Below are 24,723 nucleotides of genomic sequence, written 5' to 3'. Positions count from 1 at the left end.
TCAACACTACCACCAAAAAAAAAAAAAAAAAAAAAAAAAGCCATGTTAGTTTCATTGCCCTGACAAAATACCAGGGACTTAAAGGAGAAGGAAAGGCTTATTTTGCCTCTGTTTCACAAGTTTCAATCCATGTTTGCTTGACCCAGCTGCAAGCACTCTACTAAGCTAATTTCCAGCTCCAGCTATTTGTTTTGAATAAGGAGATTCAACCTATTATTTCAATGAAAAGACAATCCATCACCTAAAAATTTATTTTGTTGAAACTGGTGGGTCAGAATGTGTCTAGAAAATTTAAGCAGTGGAAGGTTTTTCTTGAGCTAGAATGACAGAAAAGATAAAAAATTGTTTAAGCAGTTCATAAAAACTAGGGTGTAGAATCTGAAGGCATGGGAGGTCAGTGTCCACTCCGTTGTGCAGTGGGGGGAGGAGGGTTGCACAGCTTAGACTGAGTTTACAAATGGCAGTGTAAAGAGCCTCAGCAAATTGAGATATGGTTGTCTCCATGTAGACTTGGCATAAGAAGCAGAAGATTTAGGCACAAATTTTAAAGGCTAAATACTAATATTTATTTCATTTATTAAAAACCAAAGTTAAAAATAATGCACTTCATGAGCATTTCTAATTTGTGTGGTGCCTTTCACTCACTGGTCAGAGCTAGCATTTGGGCATGTATTTAAACTATATTCAGGTCCATTCAGTGCCTTTCAGAATCTTCCTGTCCATCTAGAATGTAAACTTGGTACCCTCAAAATTCAGCCTTAACTGGTAAACTCTAGGTCTGGATTCTCAACTCCTTCTAACATTTGGTACTTAACTTGAATTATCTTTCATTTTTTTATATGCAGCCTCTGCTGCCATAGAAGATAAAAAGATTAATACCTGCCACAGGCTTGACACAATGGTGCCAGCCTGAACCACAGAGAGTGGCTCCACAGAGCTTGTGAGCTTCTTGAGTTACACAGGAGAACAATTCATAGCTACCTCTCCTTGGAGAGCCCGGCCACTTGGAAACCAGCTACTTAAAAAACAGATGCCTCATTGAAACTTTTAAGTTCTTCTATGGTTGTTATGGTTTAAATGTGAGGTATCCCCCCAAAGCTCACATGTGAGATGATGTGAGAGGGTTCAGAGGGAAATGATTGAATTGTGAGAGCCTTAACCCAATCAGGTAATTGAAGGCAGGCGGAGTGTGGCTGGAGGAGGTGGGGCATTGGGGGTGTGGATTTGGGTATATATCTGTATCAGGCAAGTGGAGTCCCTCCCTCCCTCCCTCCCTCCCTCTCTCTCTCTCTCTCTCTCTCTCTCTCTCTCTCTCTCTCTCTCTTTCTCTCTCTCTCTCCTTTCTGATCATGAGCTGCTTCCCTATGCCACACTCTACTGCTCTGATGATCTGCCTCACCTCCAGCCCTGAGGAATGGAGCTGGCTGTCTATGGACTGAGTCCTTTGATACCATCCGTGAGCTTTCAAATAAACTTTTCCTCCTCTACAACTGTTCTGGTCAGATCTTTTAGTCACAGCAGCAAAAAACTGACTAAAACAATAGTCATGATACCCAATTAGTTACATCTGTTTCCATTCTTTCCTAAATCAAATAATCTAATTTTGTTCCTCCTGTGGTTTGATTGTTTTTATTAGATAACAAAATGTCTCCAACTCATTGTGTTTCTCTTTTTTTGCCTTGGCTACCAGGAAGCCTAGCATTTTACATAATGTTTAGGTATAGTAGTCATGATATCTTGCAGAGTTTTCCATTCAATTTGGAACTATATTTTTATTTGTAAAACTTTATCAATACTTTTATGGCAATCATGGAAAATTCTTTTTCAAAGTAAGTATGGCTTAAGAAAAAAAATAAAATATGCATTTAGTGTTCTTTTACTGTATGAATAATAATTTTTTGATGAACTTTCAAGGTCTTCTCATATTAAATATGATTTTCTAAAAGTTGTGGATTAGAACTTATGTAAGTATTCAAATTCAGAAAAATAATTGTCTCCTAAATGATGCATTAAAATAACTAAACTGGTAGATGCTCTGACCAGTGGCTCAAAATCCACTTCTCACCAATATTTCCTATGTCATCTTTTGTTCTATTATCTTTACAAGGTCCTGATAATAAAATAATATGGTACTTCTTATTTGTAAGAAGTTGAATAGTCCATTAGTTTTAACTGAAGGAGCATATCTGACATGCACAAAGATTCCTTGAGTGAAAGAAGGCTATTGCAGCTGAGAAAGTGAGAGGCTCTGGAATTTTCTAGAAAGTCCTAGAGCCAGGTGGCAAACACTACAATAGGCCAGTTCTCCATCAGTGCTGCTTTCCCCTCTCCATTAGCCACTGGCTCCAAACTGTGGATGCTTTACTGAACAAAAATAAGGCTACTTATTTTTGTTATGCTTCGCAAAAGCTTCACCCTTCATGATTCCGTGTGCCATTTCATGTTCCATAAGGCACTTATGAACCACGGCCCCAGCTCCAGAAACAAGCTGGCCAGCCACTTTGGCTTCCCCAGGTAGAAAGGTTATTTAGATTCTGAATAGCCAGAAAATAATAGTCTAATAAGCACTTGTCCAATATAGCTGGTGACAGTAATGAAGGTGTTAAAGGCTCTAAAAATATTATGGTTCTTAAGAAGAAAATAGACATTTCTGATAAATTGAAAATTGCAATGTCAATTACTTAGTAGCGAATTCCATTGTGAAGTAGCAAGTGAACATTGTGGGTGTTACTGATTAATTATGTGGGTATTTCCTAAATGCTATCCTATTAGATACTAATGTTTAGTGTGCATACAATGTATGTATCACACACCCCAATTGTTTATAGTTGAAATAACTTTAGAAAATATAGCATATGTCTCTTCTTCAGAGATTTTCAAAATGCACTAGCTGTGTGAAGTATTACAGCAAAGCAACCTGTTCAATATATGTAAATCAAAATACCTCAAACTTTAAAAAAAAAAAAAAACAACAACAAATCCATCTTGCATAGAAGTCCATTTGGAATTTTTACTTTACCCCGTTCCATGGGAGAAATGGCATGCTATAAAAGTTTTGACAGATTTAAGATTCTGAAATCTCTGAGGATATATCTCTTATGAATATCAAGGAGGTACCATAGAGAATATCTCCAAGAACAAAATGTCTAGGAAATAACCCTAAAGTTCACACGCACCTTGGATAACAATAAAATATACGTAAGCCTTGATTCACTGCAATATTGTGGATTAAAAGCACTCCCAAAATTCTCTGGAGAGTCCATTCTTTCAAATGTGTTCATTTTATCCTAATTATAACCTTTCCCTCTTCTTGCAAGAAAGAAAATGGGGCCTGCTACCTTTGTTTTATCAAGAAAAAATTTTCCTATACTTCCACCTGGCTTTGGCCCTATGCTCTTTACATTAGTTTTGTTTTGGAAAATCTCTGTGCTCTTCCCATTTGCAGAACGAGATTGGCCTACTTTTTGGAACAATTTTGGGGCAGAAACCACAGCGTCTTGTCACTGGGACTGACTGTTCTCCCAGGACTTGAGAGATTGCCAAGGGAACTCAGCAGGCAGCAGGTCTGGCGATCTGAGCCATGGTCTCTGACAGTGGGGTCTGTAAGTCCTATCCTCCGTGTTCTTTGTTTCTCCAGCAGTGGCCAGTGCGGCCTTGGTTCCCCGGGAAGCTCACTGCTCTCACCCCCTATTAACACATCCTGCTTTATTTATTTCTTTATTTTTGGTACCAGGGATTAAATCCAGGGACACTTAACCACTGAGTGGTTAACGGAGACACACCCCCAGCCCTTTTTTATTTTGAGGCAGGTTCTTGCTAAGTTACGTAGAGCCTCACTACCTTGCTGAGGCTGGCTTTGAACTTGCAATCCTCCTGCCTCAGCCTCCTGAGTTTCTGGGATTACAGGCATATGTCCCTGTACCCCACTCACATGCTGTTTTGGAAATGACTCCAGACTCCTGGTAAGCATACAGACAGAAGCTTGCCTGTTGATTTGGAGTGGTATGTGAAAACCTTTGAAATTTTTAAAATATAAAATTAAAATGATAGGAATTAATAAAAATTTAAATGCCATGTTACGCTTTAATGAGACTTAGAATAATTCAAATCAGGAGCATCTAATCCACAAATAGGAAAGTGAGGAGTAAGGAAGGAGGGAAAGAGGGAGGGAAGGATGGAGGGAGGACAACAGCAACAACAAAACATCCAGGCAAACATAAAGAGAAACTTGATTCAGTAGGATTAATTGGATATAACTTTCCTAGCATTTGAACAAACAAGCAGGGTAACTCCACATCATGTACAACTACAAGAGTGGGATCCTAAATGGAATAAATTGTACTCTATGTATGCATAATTTGCCAAAATACATTTTATGGTCATGTATAACTAAAAAGAACAAATAAAAAAAACTTGACACAAGTAGTAAATTGATGCTCCATTATAGCAGACATTGTGAAAGTGGAAAATGGAACACAAATAATTATAATTTGGGAGAAATTGCATCTGTCTCATTTTCTTGATTCTGGGGCTAAGCTTTCCTGAATACCACATTCTTGGTTTGTGACCAGGAAGGACCATCCAGAAACCCTTGTGGGAATCTCATGCTTATAGTCTGCCTGTGTTAATTCATCATCACAAGGTTGCTAATCCATCTTGGCATGTGCTGATCATTGCAGCCACTGCCAACCTGAAAATACCCAGGGAGGTCCACAGTTGAATCCCTTGGTCAGTCGTGGGCTGTTCCTGTGCCTTAGCTGGAAGTTACACAAGGGCCATCACCATGTAGAAGAATGGGACCTGGAGAGGCTATTTGGAGGTTCTGGCTCTGAGCATCCCTGAGTGGGGATGGTGGGCCAGGAGGTCTGGCACAGACTGCTCCACCTCGTGGACCATGTGACACCTTGGTTACCCCGCAGTCACCAATGCATTCCAGGGCTCACACTCCTGGCATGGGTGGTCAGCTTGAGCCTTTTCACCTGGCACCCAAGTCCCAGGCTTTGAGACACGAGATTGATGCCATGGGCAAGAGGTTCCTGTGCGTGTTGTTGAGATGATAAGCATTTCCCTCCAATCTCATTTGATTCCTAATAAAGAAGACATTGAAAATTTATTTTGACTGTAGTGCAGACCTTATCTTCCTTATCTTAACCATATTATTTACTGAAAAACTTAGTTTTTTTTTGTTTTTCTCTTTTCCCAGGGGTCCTCTAGAAAACCCCAGAGTGTCAGAGTCCAGTGTGCCCCCTGTCTTGCACTCCAACCTGCGAATGTCGCCACTTTAAGCCACTTATTCTTTCACTTAGTTCAACATTTCAAATCTTTTAATTTTTGGAAAAAAAAAATGCCTTGTAATAAACATGTGATTTCTGCAGATCAAGCTATTCCCCCCTTAGCTCCATAGCTTGAGAAGCATTTAATATTTTAGCCTTTTATTTATTTATTTATTTACTTTTATATGTTAGCCTTTTGACAAACAATTGCTAAATGAAAAATCTTGGTGGATTTTTGAGTATGTGGTAGAATTATTAGTATGGTTTGGTTAGTTATGGGACATATGACTGTATGATTTACTATCAAGCCAGGATCCTTATGAGTGAATTGGCACATTATTCCTAATAAATCATAGACTGCACGTGTACACAGGGGTGACCTGAGCAATTCTGGACACATGAAAACCCTCTTACGAAACATTTAGTGAAGCTAGACAGTTCAACCAAGCCAATTTTGGGATAGCAACCGATGTATTACTGAAAAAAAGAAGAGGGAATCATATAAATACATATAATGAATCTATTAATAAATATATGATAAATAAATATATAATATATTATGCATAAATACATTTATTAATTTATTTAAATGATTATTGTTCTTTTCTAAACTTGTGTGGCTGGTATGTGGCAGCACTTGCTCAGTAGGATGCTTCTTATGGGAGAGCTAAGGTGTCTGTTATCTTTCCTTAAATCAATCTCTATTGAACATTATCTGTCTGACCTTCCCACTATTTTGATAAAGATGATTCCAAAAATATAATACAAATGTGACATTTTATAAGGGAAAAATACAATTAACACAACTGAAAGCAAAACAAGTGCTTATTTGAACGAAGGAAGAGATTAATTAACAAACGTAAATTTCAAGCTCAAGCCTTTTGCCTTTCGCAGTTTGAAGGGAATATCAGCAGAGAGAATGACCATGATGTCCGTATCATAATTAACTCATTATCATCTGAATTGTGTAGACAGAAAATCGCTTTAGAAAATGTGCGGTGACAAAGAGAAGAAAATGATCCAAAATATGGCTAGAATCTAAATTTTTAATATATGTTGTAAGATAAGAGTGAAGAAATGTTGGTGTTGATATAAAATAATTTCAAAGGAACAAGTATCAAAAACAGACTTCAAAACAAACTGACAATTAACATACTTTCTGTTTGCCCAGGCAGTTTTTAATCTATTTATAATAAATAACCTGACTTTGGTGCCTACGCTTGTATTATGGTGTGAAAAGACACACAAAAACACACAGACACACACATTCAATTTTAAGTAGGAAGCTTAGAGACAAGTGTTACGTGTAAAGTCATCGAGGCATTAAAAATAAAGGAATTTTATATACAGTAGGATCTTCATGTCAGAGGCTTTAGCATCCACCAAACCAGAGTGGATCAAAAATGTTAAAAAACGAAATTGCATCTGTCCTGGACACATGGGGACTTGAAGCTTCTCTTATTCTTAAACAGTACTGTACAATAACTATTGATGTATCATTGGCTTGGTATTAGGTATTAGTAATAATCTAGAGATGATTTCCAGGTATATTGGAGAGGATGTACATAGGTTTTATGCAAATAGTGAACCATTTTTTAAAATAAGGAACTTGAGCATTCAGAGATTTTGGTATCCAAGGGGGTCCTGTAAGCAATCATCTGTGGATACTGAGGGATGATTGCTTCCAGAATTTTATGCATTGCTATCACACCAACAGAGAAATCCACAGAATCCCATTTAACCCAGATGTATAGACTTTTCATGTGTCACCCCAGTCCAGTGCATAGCGTTGCCACATGATGTGTTCACGTTTGACAAAGCTGTTTCTCAGGTTCATGTAACTGGTGTCTATGTCTTCCCAGCATGCCTGTCTCTCCCAGTCCTATATCTGGAGGGTCCCTCACCTCCACACATCTGACCAGAGCATAGAACTAAGTAATATTGCTACAGTCTACTTCTTTGAGTTAATTGGCATGAGGAAGCCTCATATTTCCATTTTTGTTTGTCAGATCCCTGACCAAAAAAAAAAGAAATAGAATTTCTAATTTAGAAATTTCTGATATTTAATCTCAGTTCATTGAATTCCTTAATTGTACTATAATTAATAATTGTTTTGAAATTCAATATACATATTCATGGACCATCATAAATAAAATGCCATCAAGAATTAATGATTTGTTTTTAAAAATTTAAAAACCTAGAAATTTTACCTTTAGGTGTTTAAGTAAAAATGACTGTATAAATAAGGTTTTGAACAAAGGAGAAGTCATTTTAGTCAATTTATGCATATTCTACTTAAAGATGTTTTGTTATTCTGGGGAGCATAGTGGGACTTTTTAGGAGTGTTTCACTTATTTAATTATTTTTTTTATTTAAGTTAACACTTTGAGAATCAATAACAATATGGTGAGTTCAAATGTCCCATTTGACTATTTTGCATCCAAATTTATTTCTTAATCTACTTTTCATTCATTTACTCACTAAATTTGAAACAGAACACATATGTTTACCTACATATGTTTACCAGGGATTTGAATTTGATTTTGACTTTGTATTGCCAGCATAGAATCTGGACAAGCTTAATCTAGGAAATTGGAACATTAAGCTCATTGTTTATGCATGAAAGTAGATGAAAAATATCTTGTACACAAGACACAGACATACACACAAGGTAATGCAGAGTGTTTTTTGTAAACCTAGATACACAATAACCAAAAAAAAAAAAAAAACGCATTTAAATCTGATGGGTACACTTCACAATATTTAAATTTGGTTCCAGGGTTTTGCTTTGTGAATACCATGCTTTATTTAATTACAAACTATTAACTGATTTGAATATTACAACAGTGTATTCATCTAGTCTTATCTTGTGATGCACAATGTTGTATATGTGTATTGTGGGCATCTTTATGGCATGTTGGCTTCCTTTTATTCTATTTGTTTTTGGAGAAATAGAATTTGGAAATTTTTATTCTCTAATCTCATTTCATTGAATTCTTTAAGTGTACGGTAATTAATAATTATTTTGAAATTCAATGTGCATTTTTTAGAGACATCTGAAAAAGGAAGATGTTTGCAAATGTGAGTTTAATTCAACAATCTCTAAGGTTTCCTTTAATTTTCACAACAGAAAATTGCACAAGTCAAAGCAGAGTGGAAAGTGTATGTAAATATGTGCACCTTTACCTGTCTGCACAATCACACGCACAAACAACGGGTACACACATGCATCCACCTGCATATTCATGGAGACATCATAAGCTTGGCTGTATGCTATCCTGGAAACCAAAGTACAGAACTTCCCTTCTAAGCCCTTTGTAATATGGCTTCATATCAGGGATTTTGTAACATTGATTTTGAGATGCTGGTTTAAAAATCAACGTGGAAATGTATCTATGGGCATCTCCTATATGCAAATTAACTCCATGTTTCTCAGAGTACACCTGCTCCAGCATTTTGTGCATCCTCACAATGAAAGTCTGATCCTTCCAGGGGCCTGGGCTCCCCTAGGGACCTTTCAGTACCTGTGTGTTTCATCCCACACCGGAGCCATGATCTCTTCTCAAGTCAAGAACATCTGATCGAAGCTGAAATGGTCTGGATCTAATCCAGCTTGTTCACTCCCTAGCTTTCTAAAGTAGCCACATTTGTTAATTGGGTCTCACTTTCCTATCCATAGGCAAGGTGTTTAGTTAATCATCTCTTAGGTTCCTTTTTATCTCCCCATACAAAGATGCAAGACTGATTCTACTCAAGTTGTAAAAAGAGCCATCAGTGGGAGGTGAAAAAAGAAAACCCTCCTGTCATTTACATTGTAACTCTTAGAATCCCTGACAACTCCCACTACTTTAAGCCAGAAGCATGCATCATTAGCCACCCAGGAGAAGAGGAAGAGACAGGACAGAAGCCTCTGCAGAGGTCTACTTCATTCTGCTGGATGGCAACACTTAGCCCAAATAATCAAGGACAATTTTCTGGACATTTTTTCATCAAATATGATGTTAGTTCATTTCTATAAGTACTTTCTATCTCCTGGATATATTGTGGTTTATCTATGAGAATTTTTACAGTGACACACTGAAATTCATGATTTTTTTTTGGCACTTACTGAGGTAAAAATAACATTTCTGGAAAAGAGTGCCTGACTGCTCGCTTTAGAGTTTAGAAAATGTCTCCAAAGGTGAATAGAACTGTGGCTTTCTGTCTGCTGTGGGCTGAATAGTGTCTCCCCCAAACACAGGTAAGCACCTCAGAATGGAACCATATTTGGAGACAGCATGTTTTAGGGGGTGATCAAGTTAAAATAAAGTCTCATTCACACACAGACACATATCACAGTCTTATAATTCAAAACTTGTCATATTTTATAGATAAGGAAGTGGTTCAGCAGAGAGAAATCTCTGGAACTTAAGAGATGATAAACATGTGGCCATATATATGTTGCTCACACATACACATGATGCTTTTTTGCTACTATCCCTGTGTTTACACCCATCTCTATGCATAGCCCATGGAGATTCACAAGGCAAATGATCCTTGACTGGTAAACTCTTCTAATTATAAAAAGAAGCCCATCATGCTATTGGGTAAAAGCATCTTTAGATTAGAGCACATCTTCCTCTGGAACTATCTTTATTCCTGAGAATCCAGTACCTCAGGGCTTCACAAGCATCTGAGTAGGAAATGGTACCCCCAAGATGACCAAGTGACTGGCACCCACTGACCTTCCTCCAGGTGCTGTGCCAGAGTCCTGGGGTCACTGGCTGCAAGTTGGGTGGGGTATTCCTTATCCTAATCATCTTGGTTTTATTCCATTCTGTGCTAAAGTCATCCAGTCTGTTGGGGTCTTGGCACAGCTTGGGATCCCATAGAGTAATAAGAGAAAAACCAGATGAAAGAATAAATTTGCCCAGGGGTTCCATATTAAAATTAGGGAAATCTAACCCCCTCCACCCTTTGTGGAATATCAACACTTAACCCAGGAAGGCAGCAGCAGAATTTTCTATAAACCAGGGTGTCATTGCTGAGACCATGGACATCCATGATGCCTGATGTAGCCACTTCCTGAATGTGTGGCCTCAGGTGCATATCCTAACCTGTGTTCTGGCATCTTCTCTGCAACATGAAGACCATATGTTTCACTGTGCTATAATGTTGTTGGAGAATTAAGTGAGATAATGTGCCCTAAGCTCTTAGGATAGTCCAAGTACTCCATAAATATCAGTTAGAATTTTTAATCATGTTGCCCAGGGGCCAAACAGACAGCTGGTTAAACAATTCTGATGTGGGTTGTTGATTTACCCTTGGATTCTCAAGTGAATCTTGTTGAAAACACTAAAGAAGAGTCTCAACTCAATGGGTCTTTCAGGATGCTACCTCGCTTGTGTTGTGCTGACCTTTGGGGCTAGGCTAACACTTTGTAAACTAGACAAATATGATTTCATACATTTTTAGTTAATGTACTTTTTGTCTGCAACAGGAGAAAACTGCAAATTTAGTAGTATCAATGCGATGACAGACTCATTTCTACTTATTTTTTATTTCTCTTCTATTTATCCATTTTTATTTTTTCAGTATTTTTATGAAGTGTAGTGACAGGGAACGTCCTTTAAATATGGAAGATAATGTCATTGCATTTGTGATTGAAATTAGAGTCTTCTCAGTCATAGATAATTATTGGGATTGGCCATCAGAGCTCTGGTATAAGGAAATAACTTTTCAGAAGGAAGAGAGACAAGTCAAGCCCTCTTGGGAAGCACTGAGGGAACAGCACAGCCTAAACACCCAACACAGAACAGTCCAAGCGTGAGGACGATTTCCTCAGCCACACTGACTTCAGGACAAAATGCAGAGTATGGATGCTTGGGCCAGAATTTCACTGTGGGAAGTTTATAATTTATTATGCATCAATATGTGCAAAGCATGTAGCATCCAATCCATTGTATGATTTAAATTGTTGGTTTTGAATTTTTAGTTTCCCTGATGGTCAAATTTTCAAACATTCCCAAGTGTGATCATAGAGAAATATCTACATCTAACTACTGTAGCCAATATTTCTCAGGCTGAAAATGAGCAAGTCAACAGTAATTGCCAAACAATTTTGTCTTGTCATGCTGCATTTTGGATATGTGTTCTATATATGTCCCCTGCTTACTATGAAGAGTATAGAGATGATAGATAGGTAGATGATAAATATGATTCTGAAGTTATCTAATAATTAAGATAAAAGAGAGCAAGAAACACATTGTCTACACAGAAGCAAGGAACAAGTTCGGTGACAATCATCTTTTCTACCATCCATCCTGCATCACAGTACTGAGCAGACATGGGCATACCATCACCGTCTATAATTATATAGATATATGAGCTCTACTTAAATTGTATCAGACAGGTGGGTGTCCATCCTACTTTATCTGATCTCCAGCAAAGATCATCCTTGGTCAAAAAAAAAAATTCAGGTTATATTACAAGTAAGAGCCTGTAATTTAAGTTGCTTTCTTGGGCTGGACTCCAGACCTTGGCATTACAGAGAGTAGCATGATGCTTGCCTCCAGAAACTGTGGTAGCTGAGCCCTTGGCAGTGCCTGGACTGCCTAGAGGAGGAAGTCAGGGAGCCAGATACTGATGTGGGAGATTGACAGGTGGTTGAATCCATAAAGGAAGCACATGCTTCCAACAGAGATGGCAGGTGACCATGTGGGAAGCACAGGAGTAAAAGAAGGAGGCTGAAAAGAGATCCTCAGGGATGACTACAAAAGCTTGCTCCCTCAGAGAGATGTGAGGCTGTTTTGAATATGTTTGGTCCTGAGGATTTCTTTTCATTTCTTGCATGTGAAATACTGATGAGAGACCAGAGTGCCAATCATCAGGGGCCTGATTTAGCAAAGAAGAGATGAGTGCCTTCCATGTTTTCTGAAAGGGAAGTTTTGCAAAATATTTCTTCAACATAGACTATAGAGAAGGCAGAACCATACTGAGATTTGCTTTCTGGCTATTTTACACCATTTTTCAGAGCTTCCAATACTGCCTAACCCTTATCATTCAGCAATGGTGGCTCACAAATCAAGGTACTCAATAAGTGCTTGTTGAATGGATAAACTTCAATTTGTGTAACTATGATTTAAAAATAAGTCAATGTGTTTTACAAGTTTACAACCACAATCCGATAACTCCACAGCAGATGTTTATTGTTGATGTACCATAAGATGGTCACTGTGCTAAATTTGGGAATGCAAAGATGCATAACAGGAAAACACCAGCCTTGGGAAATGACAGGAAGACCACAGCACCTGACGTGCAAACTTGCATGTAGTTTTACAAAGAAAGACCTGAAGAGACTATTCCTTCCTAGACGTTGTTATCCCAAAGATGGTTTGTGGCTGTCACCTCACACATGAACTCTACATTAACCGCTCCTTGCCTCGGCTGTTAGAACTCACATCACCTATACACAATCACTGCAGAAATTGTTCCTTTCTCCTTTAATGTTCTATTTCTTTAACAAATTGTTCTTTCAAAAACTAAATCAATTTTCTTGTGTGTTTTAATTCAGTAGCTATGATGTTTTGACACGGTAGAAGGAATAAAAATGTTCAAACCTAGAGGAACTTATATTTTAATGGCTTAATTTTATTTGGGAGTTTCACTTGAAAAAATAAAGGAAATGCAATGTATTCCAAATTTTGCAAAAACAACTGGAACTATTTCGTATTTTTAAAAATTTACCATGACACCTAATATTGTGTCGGGGTGATGGTACTTCATTTTCATTCCATTTTGACTTCATATGTATGTGCTTGATCTCGATAACACAATATGAGCTCAGAGAGAAGGGCCATGTCCACTTATTTTTCTTGTGTCTTTGTGCTGTCTAACTCTTTGCATAACCCATAGTAGGCACTGGAGACCTACTGAAACTTGAAAATTTAATTTAAAAAAAAACTCACTAAATATAGATCTTGTGTGAACACATACACTAGTGTAAGGAACATCATAAACAGAATAGTGTTGGATAGTATGCACCATGGTTTTTAAATCAAGTATGCTTTCGATATCAAAAGCTATGTAAAATAAAACTCAGGAGCCATGAACTCTAATCAAGCATGAGAAAAAGGCATCTTCTGAGTTCTTCTGACTCTTCCTCTTCTTCTTTAAACTCCTCTAGGCTACCATGGTTGTTTCTCTCTTGTATGATGGTGTAAGAAGATATTTGTGATAAATACAAAATGATTTATCTTGTTTCATGTAAAATATGCACAAAGGGAAATCTCAATTGATATTGTTTTGGAAGTTTTCTAATTAAGCGATTAGTGTTCTATGTTAAAAACCTTAAGTCACAAACCAACATCGTTTCCCACTTTCTCTCTCAAAGAGTTGTTCCCTCAAAAGTTAAGGCAAGATTTTTTTTTTCCTCTATGTTATTTTTTTTAAAGTTCATATTAGAGTGCTGCTGTTCTAGAGTTAGAGAATCTCTTAACATTTCAATATTCAATATTTCAATAAATGCTCATGCATTTTAAATCTTGAGTCTGCCTTCCCTATTTATTATGTACATATATTGGGAATCTACCAAAAAACACACAAGTGCACATTTTAACGAATAAATTTTACTAATTAGCTACAAATAAAAGTCCATGTCATGACTTAACTTTCTTGAAAAAGGACAATTGGTTTAAAATCTCAGGTGATTACATGAAATCATAGAAACTCTCAATTTTGTTAGACTTACAAAATAAATAACTTTATCTAAATGCTTAATAAATAAATAAGCCTTCAATTTCAACAAATAATGAATTTATACCCATCTGCAGGTCCCAACAGTGGGTGGGGTACGGGTATTGGAGTAAAATGTTACCAGAAACACACCAAAGATTCCTTGAAAGGTGGCTGCCCTTAGTTCAGTATCTTTCAAGGACTATCAAAGTTAGTTGATTCCCCATAAACTGTTTCAGAGTTTTCCAAATATTACTCTTGTTTTAGTCTTTTCCCTAGGTATTTAACAAATGATTTTTATTTAAATATTATTTCTTCTTTAGAGAGAAAATTGGAAGTATGGAATTATTTGAATTTTAAAAATTTCTCTTTGAACCCTCTGCTTTGGATTAACAAGTTGCTTTCTGTTAGAACTCTGTTAGAATCTGAAGAGTGTTTTTATAAGTTTTAACTACAGAAATAATATTTAGAGTTGAAGCATGAACAAAATATCCTCATGCCTGCGGATAAATTACATCATTATTTTTTTCACCTAAAAATAAGTAAGACATGCTATTTTTCAATAATCTGTTTCTCATTCTCTAAATTTATATCTTTTCAGATAGTGTCTGAGCCTGTGAACATTTGTATGCATTTTCTGTTTCAGTACTTAGGCTTGAACACAGTCTAATATAGAGAGGGTGGGCATTTCCTTTAAGGACACGGCTATTTTCACAGCCAGGAGCCCGATGTGAGCGCAGCATCTGTTGTAGACAGGGATGAGTGAACTCAGCCAGACTTGGGGTTTCGAGGAGGTCAAAATCTATTTTGCTGACGTTTCTGTCATGCTTATTAAATTGCATTTCTCCAAATGCAATTAAACTTTTAGGAAATATTGCATTGATTTTAAAGTGAGGAAAGCTGTGTATTTCCGATGGACTTTGGCTAGCACAATCTGCTTTTGTAATCAGTTATTGGCGTCCTAGGTATACGCTTTGCCCAAGCTTATTATGAGCCCCCAGTCCTGCTTCTTAGAAACAGCAGCCTGCTCACTTGTGTTTCTTTTTAATCATATGAAGGGATCCGACTCATGTTAGCATTTTCTACTTGAGATAGGCGCAGCGTGAGCAAACTGAGTCCCCCACCCCTGTCTATTTTAATATCACATTTGATAAGACATATTTGAGAAATCATGTAAGACATTACAAAATGATGAGGCGGTAGGACACAGGAATCAGGGATTTCATCTCAAATAAATGGAGCAGCAAAAGTTAATTAAATCTATAAAATTCTCCAAAGCACGTCCTGGTGAAGGTATTTAAAAGAATACTTTCCACTATGCTCACAACACGTGAAAGTGTCGAGCTAAGATTTAGGCCTAAGATTCACTCATTCTATTACAGACCCCAGCAAAGAGGTTTACAGATATTCTGAGCAGTATCGGTTTTATTTATTATCCAAATGGCAAAACAACAGCCAGGGAAAGAAACCTTCCTCTATGTGGTAAATGAGTTATCTGTTGACACTGTTATAAAAATGCTCAATAGAATGAATGTAACCAGATTTGAGTTATAGCGTTAAGACAATTGAGCAGGTACTTACACTAAAAATAACACCTGCCCTATTGAACCTTTGAATTTATATTGCTTCTGGATTTTTTTTTCTTTCTATTTTGTAGGAGATCTGGATCTCACAAGGTGTGAGGAGGCTTCTGTTAGGGTGAATGTTCATGGTCTCGAATTAGCAATTACACAAACATGCTGGTTCTAATGCTCTCCTGCGTTGGAAGCAGCTCAGCAAAGCCCACCTCGATCTCATAATTGTAAGTGTACACAGTTCAAAAAAGCTTTTGACTTTCATCTCTTAGGAATCAAAAGAAATTACCTTAAAATCTAAAAGTCACTGGAGCATTTGTATTGTATTTCTCTTTAATCTTAAATGTAAATGCTGCTTTTCTTTGTTTATATGAATGCTTTATTTATCAGACACATTTCTTAACCAAGTATAAAATCCCCTCCTTCATATGAACATTAAATGTGTATATGGCTTGTTTTCTATTTTTTGAGATTAAAAAGCTAACATTCAGTATTGGCAATTTTTGAATTTAAAATGAATGATAGTGAATTTCAATACATTTGTATATTTTAACACAATGAGGACATTTATTAGCCATTTTCTCACTAGAAACAAGCTACTAATTGTATTCATTCCCCATTAATAACATAATAAAATATAATTATTTTCCTGCCCTTCATACTCAATACCTATAACTAGAAATAAAAGATGATTAAATATCCACAGTGTATTTAGAAAACCCCGGAGACGCAGATGATTAACTCTTCATTTTCAAATACATATTGTTGTTCAAAAACAGTCTGCTATCTCTACAAGGGCCAAATTTATTTTTTGCAAAAATTACAGATCTCTTAAACAGCAAACAAATTAATTTCCAAGTTATAAATTTTTGGTTGTGATTCTGGGGCCACTGGATTCACTCATAAATTTGCAACTGGACATTTGGAGCCTAAGAGCCAGGTTTGCTATGACATTGCGAACACTAAGTCAGCCAAGAAATCAGATGCAGTAGCCCTGACCTTCTTTCCTCCCAAACAAAACAAATAACTAAGTAAAAGTTCAACTTGGGTCATCATGAAGAGATGTCCATCCTGGGGTCAAGACAGTATTGTATTCCAGGAGAAGAGTAGTTCTTGCTCTAAGTTTGTCAGTTTGTAAATGTACTCTCTAATTCTGCTTTCTAAAGTCTCACAAGAATTTTTCAGATTTACATGTGGGTGGAAAATTTAAAAAGAACTTTTTCCTTCTGTTTTTGAAAGAAATTCCTCTTTATTTGATATTAGTACCTTCTTATGTGATTTTTAATGTACTAACAGCTAGGAGTAAATAGTTGTCTTTGTATAACCAAATATTTACAGCATATATTTCTCTGAGTGAAGAAAAACATTTTAATTGTGAATATGGGGTTGATTTAGGTTAATATTTAAAAACACTTAGCAACATGAATTGGGGCTGTTGGTAATACATGAACCAGCGTACATTGCTAACTTGAGTTTTGTTTTTCTTTTGTGCTTTTGTACCAGTTTGTAAAAATGGGTAAATGCTTTGAAAATCTTGATTATGATGTGGAAATTTGTCCCTTTAAATTTTTTATTTGCAAGTATTTAGGAGTCAAATTTCTCACAGAAACATCTATTTAGATATAATATTTTTAAACGATGAAGAGCAATATAATTATTTTTGATTTTAGAAGTTGTTCAAAATTGTTTGTACTACAAAGACACTGACATAACTTTCTAGCATTTTAGAAAAAGAAGCAGGCAGATATAAAAATTACACAAGTATGTCAGTTGTCTTTTCTGTGTATGTTCCTGTGCACACACACACACAGAGCAAAATAATGTACATATACACATGCACAATACATATGTGTACAGAAAGCATCTAAATATAGTTTTAAAATTGAAAACTAAATAATTACACAGTATAAGTCACCTTTCTATGCCTCCAAAATGAAAATTACAGTTTTCTTCTCCATGTTTCCTTATATAACACTCATCTAGCTTGGCTTCTCTGCCATACCCCAATCACTACTATTTAGCTACGAATGCATGAATCTCACATTTTTATTCTAAATTCGAGTTCACTCATCATATCTAATGCCCTCGAAGCAATCTCAAATTACTGTTATTACACGGGTCACTAGAAACCAGAGGCACCCATATAAATTTTAAAAGAAAGAGGAAAAAAAAAAAGCCCCGCACAATTAGATGCTGGCTAACGGTTTAATCAATTTGATTTTATCATTAAATCCAGTTCTTCCTCTTGAGCTGTCAGCGCACAAGATAAGCAGAGTGTGTCGGGGCTTGAGCCAGCGGTGTAGAAGGGCTGTGTCCCTCGCCAGCCGGGTGACAGCAGCATGGGTGATGCTGGCATTTCAGGGGACAGAGAGTCGCGCAGCCGCTCCACCCTCATCCAGGGCACAGTCTTTCTATTTCATTAATTTTTCATGGAATTTCATTTCACAACAAGCAGGCGTCTGCCATCCATCTGCTCTACTTATTCTGTCTCTTTTGCCAACTTTTATTTGCATTTCACAACGTTCAGCAACCTGCTTCTTCCTCACTACCTTCCCGTGATTCATCATTTCTCGTTTAGAGAGCTACCTTGTGTGGGTGCTCTCAACATTTATTTTCAATTTTCTAAAACTCTGTAACAATCCCCCTGGAATACTATCTAAATGTGAAGAGTTAACGTGTTTTGCTGTCAAATGCCTGAAAAAGGGGCATATCCCATTGCCAATGCTCAAATTCAACTGAACTGACTTACCCAATGATGGTTTACAAGCATTGCAAAGAGTTCCCCCAAGTTCCTTCCTCTTTCTGGTTTATGAATGATTGATACACCTCACTTAAAACTCCATCCTTCAATTTATCCTATGAAAATGGCTGAATTTGTATATGTTCTCAATCTATTTCCAAATAGGTTTGTCTTGAAAGAGACTTTAAGAAAAAATTCCCCAAACCTCAGTCATTTTACACATTATATGCAGTAATGGGTAGGATAATAGAAATATGTTATTTACAAAATGCTTCATGCCAGTGCATAACTTTGTGTGTGGGGGTGAATACCCTTATAAAAGGTAGAAAACCCCAGCTATGCCAAACAGAACATGTGCACTAGTTTGAGTAAAGTAGTAAATGAAAAGATATTTATGAGATTCCTCAAACATATTATCCTGACATTATCCCATGGCTCAGAGATTGATCAATTTTTAAGCTATTTGTTTTAATGTACTACATTGTTTTTGATGAGTTCTGTTAAACAACCTGATTGAGCTGATACTATAATAATAATAAAAAAACCTTCACCCTTTGTGTTTATTATTTGGTTTAAAATGTTTACTTTTATAATAGTCATACTTAGTTGTTTTCTAATACAAATAGATATTTTCTTATATAACCACATAACAGATTTGGTTGGGCAAAATCACCTTGCAAAATTCTACTAAGAGTTAGAAAAAAAAAAAAGCATTTTCCCATATTCTCCGTGAGTAGTGAAGTCTGTTAGCATTTAGAGATGGCAGGAAATAGTCCCTACAAATTGCACGTGCTACTATTATTTTCTAAAAGCCTCCAAATGAAATAGAAGCAAGATAAATTGATGTCTTTCATATGTTATGTAGGATGTGTGCTTTGCCATGTATGTAAACATAAGATATTCCCTGTCTTTCTTACACTTTTTTTGTTGTTGCTTGACTTTGTTCCAAATTTTTTAAAAATTGACATGTCTCATTTCTATAGAAAATTAAAAATACAAATCTTTTGCAAATAATTTCTAAGAAAAAATTCCAACTAAACAATGTCACAAGGAGAAAATGCAAAAGTGCACAGCTCTATGTCCGATAAAACAACAGAGTGGGACTGGCAGGTGGGGAGATCTATTCTGAGAATTTTCTTCAAAGTTTATCTGAGAAAGAAATGCAGGTTCTGCCAATGAATCCCTAAAAGTGACATTCTGTGATGGAGTTCTTCCCCTTACCACCTTTTTTTCCTTTCCTATTTTTTTTTTTTTTTTTTTTTTTAGTTTTGAAGATACATACTAGTTCCTGTGTAGTGCAGTGACTAAAATCTACCTTGTAGAGGAAATGCTTCATTTCCAGAATGATGAGGGATTGTAATTAACAATAATGAAGGTGTGGTTTCATTCTCACACTTCAGCTGTGGCTAGAGTGTTTCGTTCAGAGTCTGCAAATAGATCTGACAATAGAAGGCATCTCATACTAAAGGCACTCAGAGTAGATGTAGAGAAAATGAAGAGCATCTTATGACACCGGGAAACTAAATGCTAGGATGCATCTTCAAAAATGACTCTTGTCCATTAAAATAGGTGAAAATATAAATTTCATAGGCCAAAGGTCAACATTTATCTAACTGTATTATTCACTTATGAAAAGCATACTTTGTACTTATAGTCAGCATCTTCAGTTAGTACAGCCTTACTAGAATTTTTTAACAGTCACCCATGAACTTGGGGAATTTAAATTATAACCAAGACAGAGTTTAATTATTAGATAAGCTTAAAAATAGAGGCTATTTGGTTCAGGGACAGTGAAGACGCATGACTATTAAGACAAGTTTAAGCTCACCATTGTTCCTCGTAGAACAGAAAACCAGGCATCTGTTATAACTAGGAACCCCATATAATTTTGTGGTATGTTCTCAGAAATATGTAAATACTTATTTAATGTGTCTCATAGTTTGTTATGTTATTTTTTTATTTGATCGTTGTACATTTGCAATTGTTTACTTCCCCCCGCAAAGTGACTACTTAGCAATCTGACTTTCCAGCCATGATAGCTGTCAGTAGGTACCAGAGGAAAGGCAGCTCCATACACGTCTCCCCATAATGTGAATTGGTATACTAAGCCTGATGACCCACCCCCTTCAACATTTGGCTGTAAAAAGTAAGAGACTTGGTCTTGTCAAAATTACTAAGGCAAAGAGCTTTTTGCTGTAAAAATTCTATTTTGAATTGTTTCAGTTAGGTTTATAGCAAATGAAGACTTTCCTCAGGTTTCTTCTCTTTTTTCCCCCCACGATGAATATGAATGCTTTCTAAGTTAGTATGTCTGACATTTAATGGTAAGGCAAATGAATTTGAAGAAAGGTAACAATTTCCATTCAGCTTACATTTTTATAGGTTGCATTACTGGAAAATATTATTCTAGACTCTTGAATATTAAATATCTAAATGGACTAAGTAAAAAATACTGGGAAGCATGAACAAGTGTAAAGATTATGTTTCTTTTTATCTGTGTTCAAAGTTATATTCATTATGCAATCCTGTCACGTTCTAAATATCACTTTGTTAGCATTATCTTTAAAAGACACTAACATGTCAGTTTCAAAATATTTTCAAGTAACAATATGAATAGCAAGCATACATTTTAGTAACTTAAGAGTTAAGCTTATAATTACAAAATCACCCCTAAAACTGTAGCCTCTGAAACATTATAAGGAACTCATCAGGCTGTATTTTCTCCCAGTTGTCCTGACGTGTGATCATAATTAATGACTGTTTGCTATTGACATTTATGTCTTCAAACTAACTGGCTAATTTCTACAATTGGAAGAAGTAATCAAGAACTTAGGGACTGTTGGAGAGCAGTTAGGAAACAAACTTATCTTAAGCCATTAAAAAGATGAAAATTCTCCAGGGAGGATGTAGGATCACAACTACATTTAACAATGTGTTCTGCCATAGAAAACTGGAAAATCTGATACATGTGAGTTGTGTCTTTCCAGCTGTTCATTACAGCTTTATATTCACTATTGTAAAAAAAAAAGAAAAAAAGAAAAATCAACACATTTCAAATAATAAGACCTGAACTTTCTCCTATAATTGCAAACTCATAATAAGAAACTAACAATAATACAAGTTCCTTCCTGAGAAACAAGGGACAACATTAGAATGCTCTTTGAATCCTTCTGTGGAATGGACTCAGTCTAAGATGGCATTTTAAAGACATTGCCTCTCATATTAGCAATCACTAATTTTATACAAAATTAGCCCTTACGTGAAAGCCCTCGGCTTGTGATGACACTGACTAACTTCAATACAGCCGATCTCCAAGAATATCAGTAACAAGGCATAGCATGACAGATTGTCAGCAGCAACCTGTCACCCAGTTGCCTTTTCTCTTTTTTTCTGGTGCTTGCAGGGTATTTCTCTGCTAACAAGACATAATGCTTATTTCTTTGCATGTTTTAATTTCCGCATATTTCTCCAAGAAGGAGAGCCCTGTGCTCTTTGTACATCCCAGTGTTTACAAAATGACGGGACACCACACTAAGTAGAAACTAGCCGGCCAGTTTGGGGGAGGCGATCCTCAGGGGCTGCCCATTCCTTTCTCTGAGACAATTTGGATAGGAAGAGCTGGCGAGAAGGTTCATTCCCTCGGTTTTATGTATGTTGGCTTAAGTGAGTGTTTCCTTTGGCACCGTTTGATAATGTGGCCTCCAAGAGAGTCTAAAGCGGTGCCAGCCTCGGGTACGGAGAGGGCATAGTGGTACCTAGAAAAGGGGAACATCCTCCTGTCCAAGGATGGTTGCTCCTGGACCACAGCCCTCTTGTCAAAAATCTTTGGCTGAGCGGCTGCTGGCTCCCTTTCCCTTCTGAGCTTGAGGAAGCCCCCAGTCATTTACAAAAGGATCTGAACTCCCTGTGCCCTGATATGCGCGGGCATCCCACCAGCATCCTAAAGTGAAGCTGCTCAAAATAGACAAACCCCAGAGATAGCTGGAAGGACGAAGGGAGCCGGGAGAGTTGCGGCGAGCGCAGAGCGAGCCTCCTTACCTTTCCTCTTGGACCTCCTCCGCCGCCGCCGCTTGGACTTGCATTTGAGTTGATTACTTAGCCCTCCAGACCCTCTGCCGCTCCCCAGGACAGATGCCATGGCTGAGACCCAGTCGGGAGAACGGGAGAGGAGCTCCTCCTTAAGCAATTTCACCTTTCTTTCTCCGGCTGTCGCCGCCGCGGCGCTTCTGCCTCTGCAAATCGGAGAGCAGGATCACTTTTTAGGACCCAGAACTGAGCGCTCTCGCTACTTGTTCTCTGTCACTTGGTTCCAGCTGGGTGAGAGCTTCCGATGGGAGTCGGAGCGAGGAACCTCTCCTTGGGCAGGAAGCGCTGGGAAAGGTGCGCCCGCAGGTCCTGAGCGCCCCGGAGCTCTCCTCGGGCTGCCTCTTCATCTGGGCTCCCAACGCAGGGCTGCTACTTTTGCACCTCTGCTAGTTGTTTGGCACCAGCCACTTTGAAGCCAATCACGCAGGGAGCTTGTCTATTTGCTGCTGCAAAGTCTAATTAGATCCAATCACAACTGTCTCCTAGCTCTGACATCAGCAGCACCAGCCCCTCCGCCCCTGGCAGCTTGCAAACTCAGCTCGCATTTGGACGGATGGAGCTGCCCAGGACCTGGTAGAAGGAAAGAGGCTGCTCAGAGGGACCCACAACACAGGGCTGGTTTATCTGGGAGAAGCCTAAGGGGTGGTTTACTGGAGGGACCCTATACTGGGATGACCAGGCTTCTTACTGCAGTCACTTGGACGGCTTTCTCTGTTCAGAAAGAGGCAGAGACGGTTCTCTGACCCAATAGTTTCTAACTAGTTAATTCATTATAATGCTTGTTGTGTCGAGGGGGAAATAACTCAGAAATACGGAGACCTCACTTCCTCTGAAAGGGATTGAGATTTGCAATTCCCCAGGAGACAACCTCTTTAGGGATATTTATTTCTCAGAGACTGCGTTTCTCTGTTTGCTAGTTTGGTTTGTTTATTGTCCCCCTCTCCCACCCCCCTTCATAACCCTGGGCTGTTCCCTTTGCAAAAGAAAAATACTGTGTAAAGACAGAGGTGTTAAGATCTGAGTCTGAATTTTACAGAGAGCGATTGATTTCATGTGTTGCTTTATTTAGGGAACAATGACATGAAAAGCAGACAGGGCTCTCATTGGATAGAGTTTTATTGCCAAATGTGACATTTGGATGAAATAAAGTAGCATTTACCAGGAGGTGGATTGCAAATTGAAATAGCTTTATACAATTTATTTATTTATTTCAGGGATATCCTGGATTTCAAGACTATACCCAGGGAACCGTAAGTCTCTAACATAAAATATAAGAAGGAATATAATCCAGCAATCATCATTGCATCATATTTAAATCACATGAACTATTAGTTACAATAATGATAGTTTGAAAACCATGCACTCCAAAATTCATTAGCTTGCATTATCCTGTTGATATGAATGGCACACAAATATTTATAATGTATACTGCTTTGTACAGTCTTTATAGGCCTAAACCTTTCCATGTAATTTTCCTTATATAAAAAAAATAATTCCTCCGAGGAATATTGGAAATAATTAGCATACTCATGTGTTGTTATGTGGTGAGCTGACAGATCATAGCTCAGTTTTCACCAAAGAGAGGAGAGAGAGAGAGAGAGAGAGAGAGAGAGAGAGATATTTGATTTTAAATACTGACTCTACTGCTATGATTTGGGGCAAGTTATTTAAACTATTCCTCAGGCTCCTCATCTGTAGAATGAGATTTAAAGCAGCACCAACTTCATAGGTTCATTCATACTTTTGAATCAGTAGAAATAGTAACTGGTATGTGTTAATTACTCCATAATTTTTTAGAAGTTGATTTAGCAAGTGATTTTGAAAGAATCTTACAGGTAGGCTTTAGAGATGTAGGGTTTGTTTGTATGTTTTTCTTTTAGAAGGTTCTAATGTCTAGCTCATTGTAGGCCAATGACTTCAATCAAACCAACATCCTCTTTTGCACTGCATTCAACTCTTTCATCCCACCACAATACAACTTACTACTGCTGGTAATTTCTAGTGAATGTTGAAAAAGTATATGGCTTGCCCACTTAACCTACACTATGAAGAATATAATGTTTAAATATATCCAGAAATGCAGCTGTGGGACTCTGCCCTGGAAACTTATGAGCTCTGTACCGTATGCCTGCACTAATCCAGGGCTGCCCTACTTAGGTGTCTGCTTGAAACCCACCACGGTGTTGAGTCATCAAAGGAAGATGTTTCAGACAATACTGCAAGATTGGAATTATTAATGGCTCTCTCATGTCCCCATCATCACCCAAAGCAAAGTTGCTGCCTCTGAGATGCGTACATATTGACCTTTGTTTTATTAAGACAGTAGAGAGGGTAGGCA

The 24,723-nt window shown here is 37.4% G+C and overlaps 1 protein-coding gene across 1 annotated transcript in view; it reads right to left on the bottom strand.

Moving 5' to 3' along the window:
- Window positions 1-22,437, bottom strand: part of ADARB2 (adenosine deaminase RNA specific B2 (inactive)) — a gene marked incomplete at both ends in the record, with an annotated part of 479,363 nt that extends 456,926 nt beyond the window's left edge. The window contains one exon of the mRNA XM_081300315.1: window positions 22,338-22,437. Within this exon, the coding sequence (XP_081156441.1) occupies window positions 22,338-22,437 (100 nt within the window). The remainder of the gene's footprint in view (window positions 1-22,337) is intronic.
- Window positions 22,438-24,723: the final 2,286 nt, after the last annotated feature.

This window comes from Spermophilus citellus, assembly GCF_964194105.1.
Source record: "Spermophilus citellus genome assembly, chromosome: 6".
NCBI lineage: Eukaryota > Metazoa > Chordata > Mammalia > Rodentia > Sciuridae > Spermophilus > Spermophilus citellus.
Note: the sequence above shows the minus strand (reverse complement) of the source record. Positions and strands in the feature narration are given on the sequence as shown.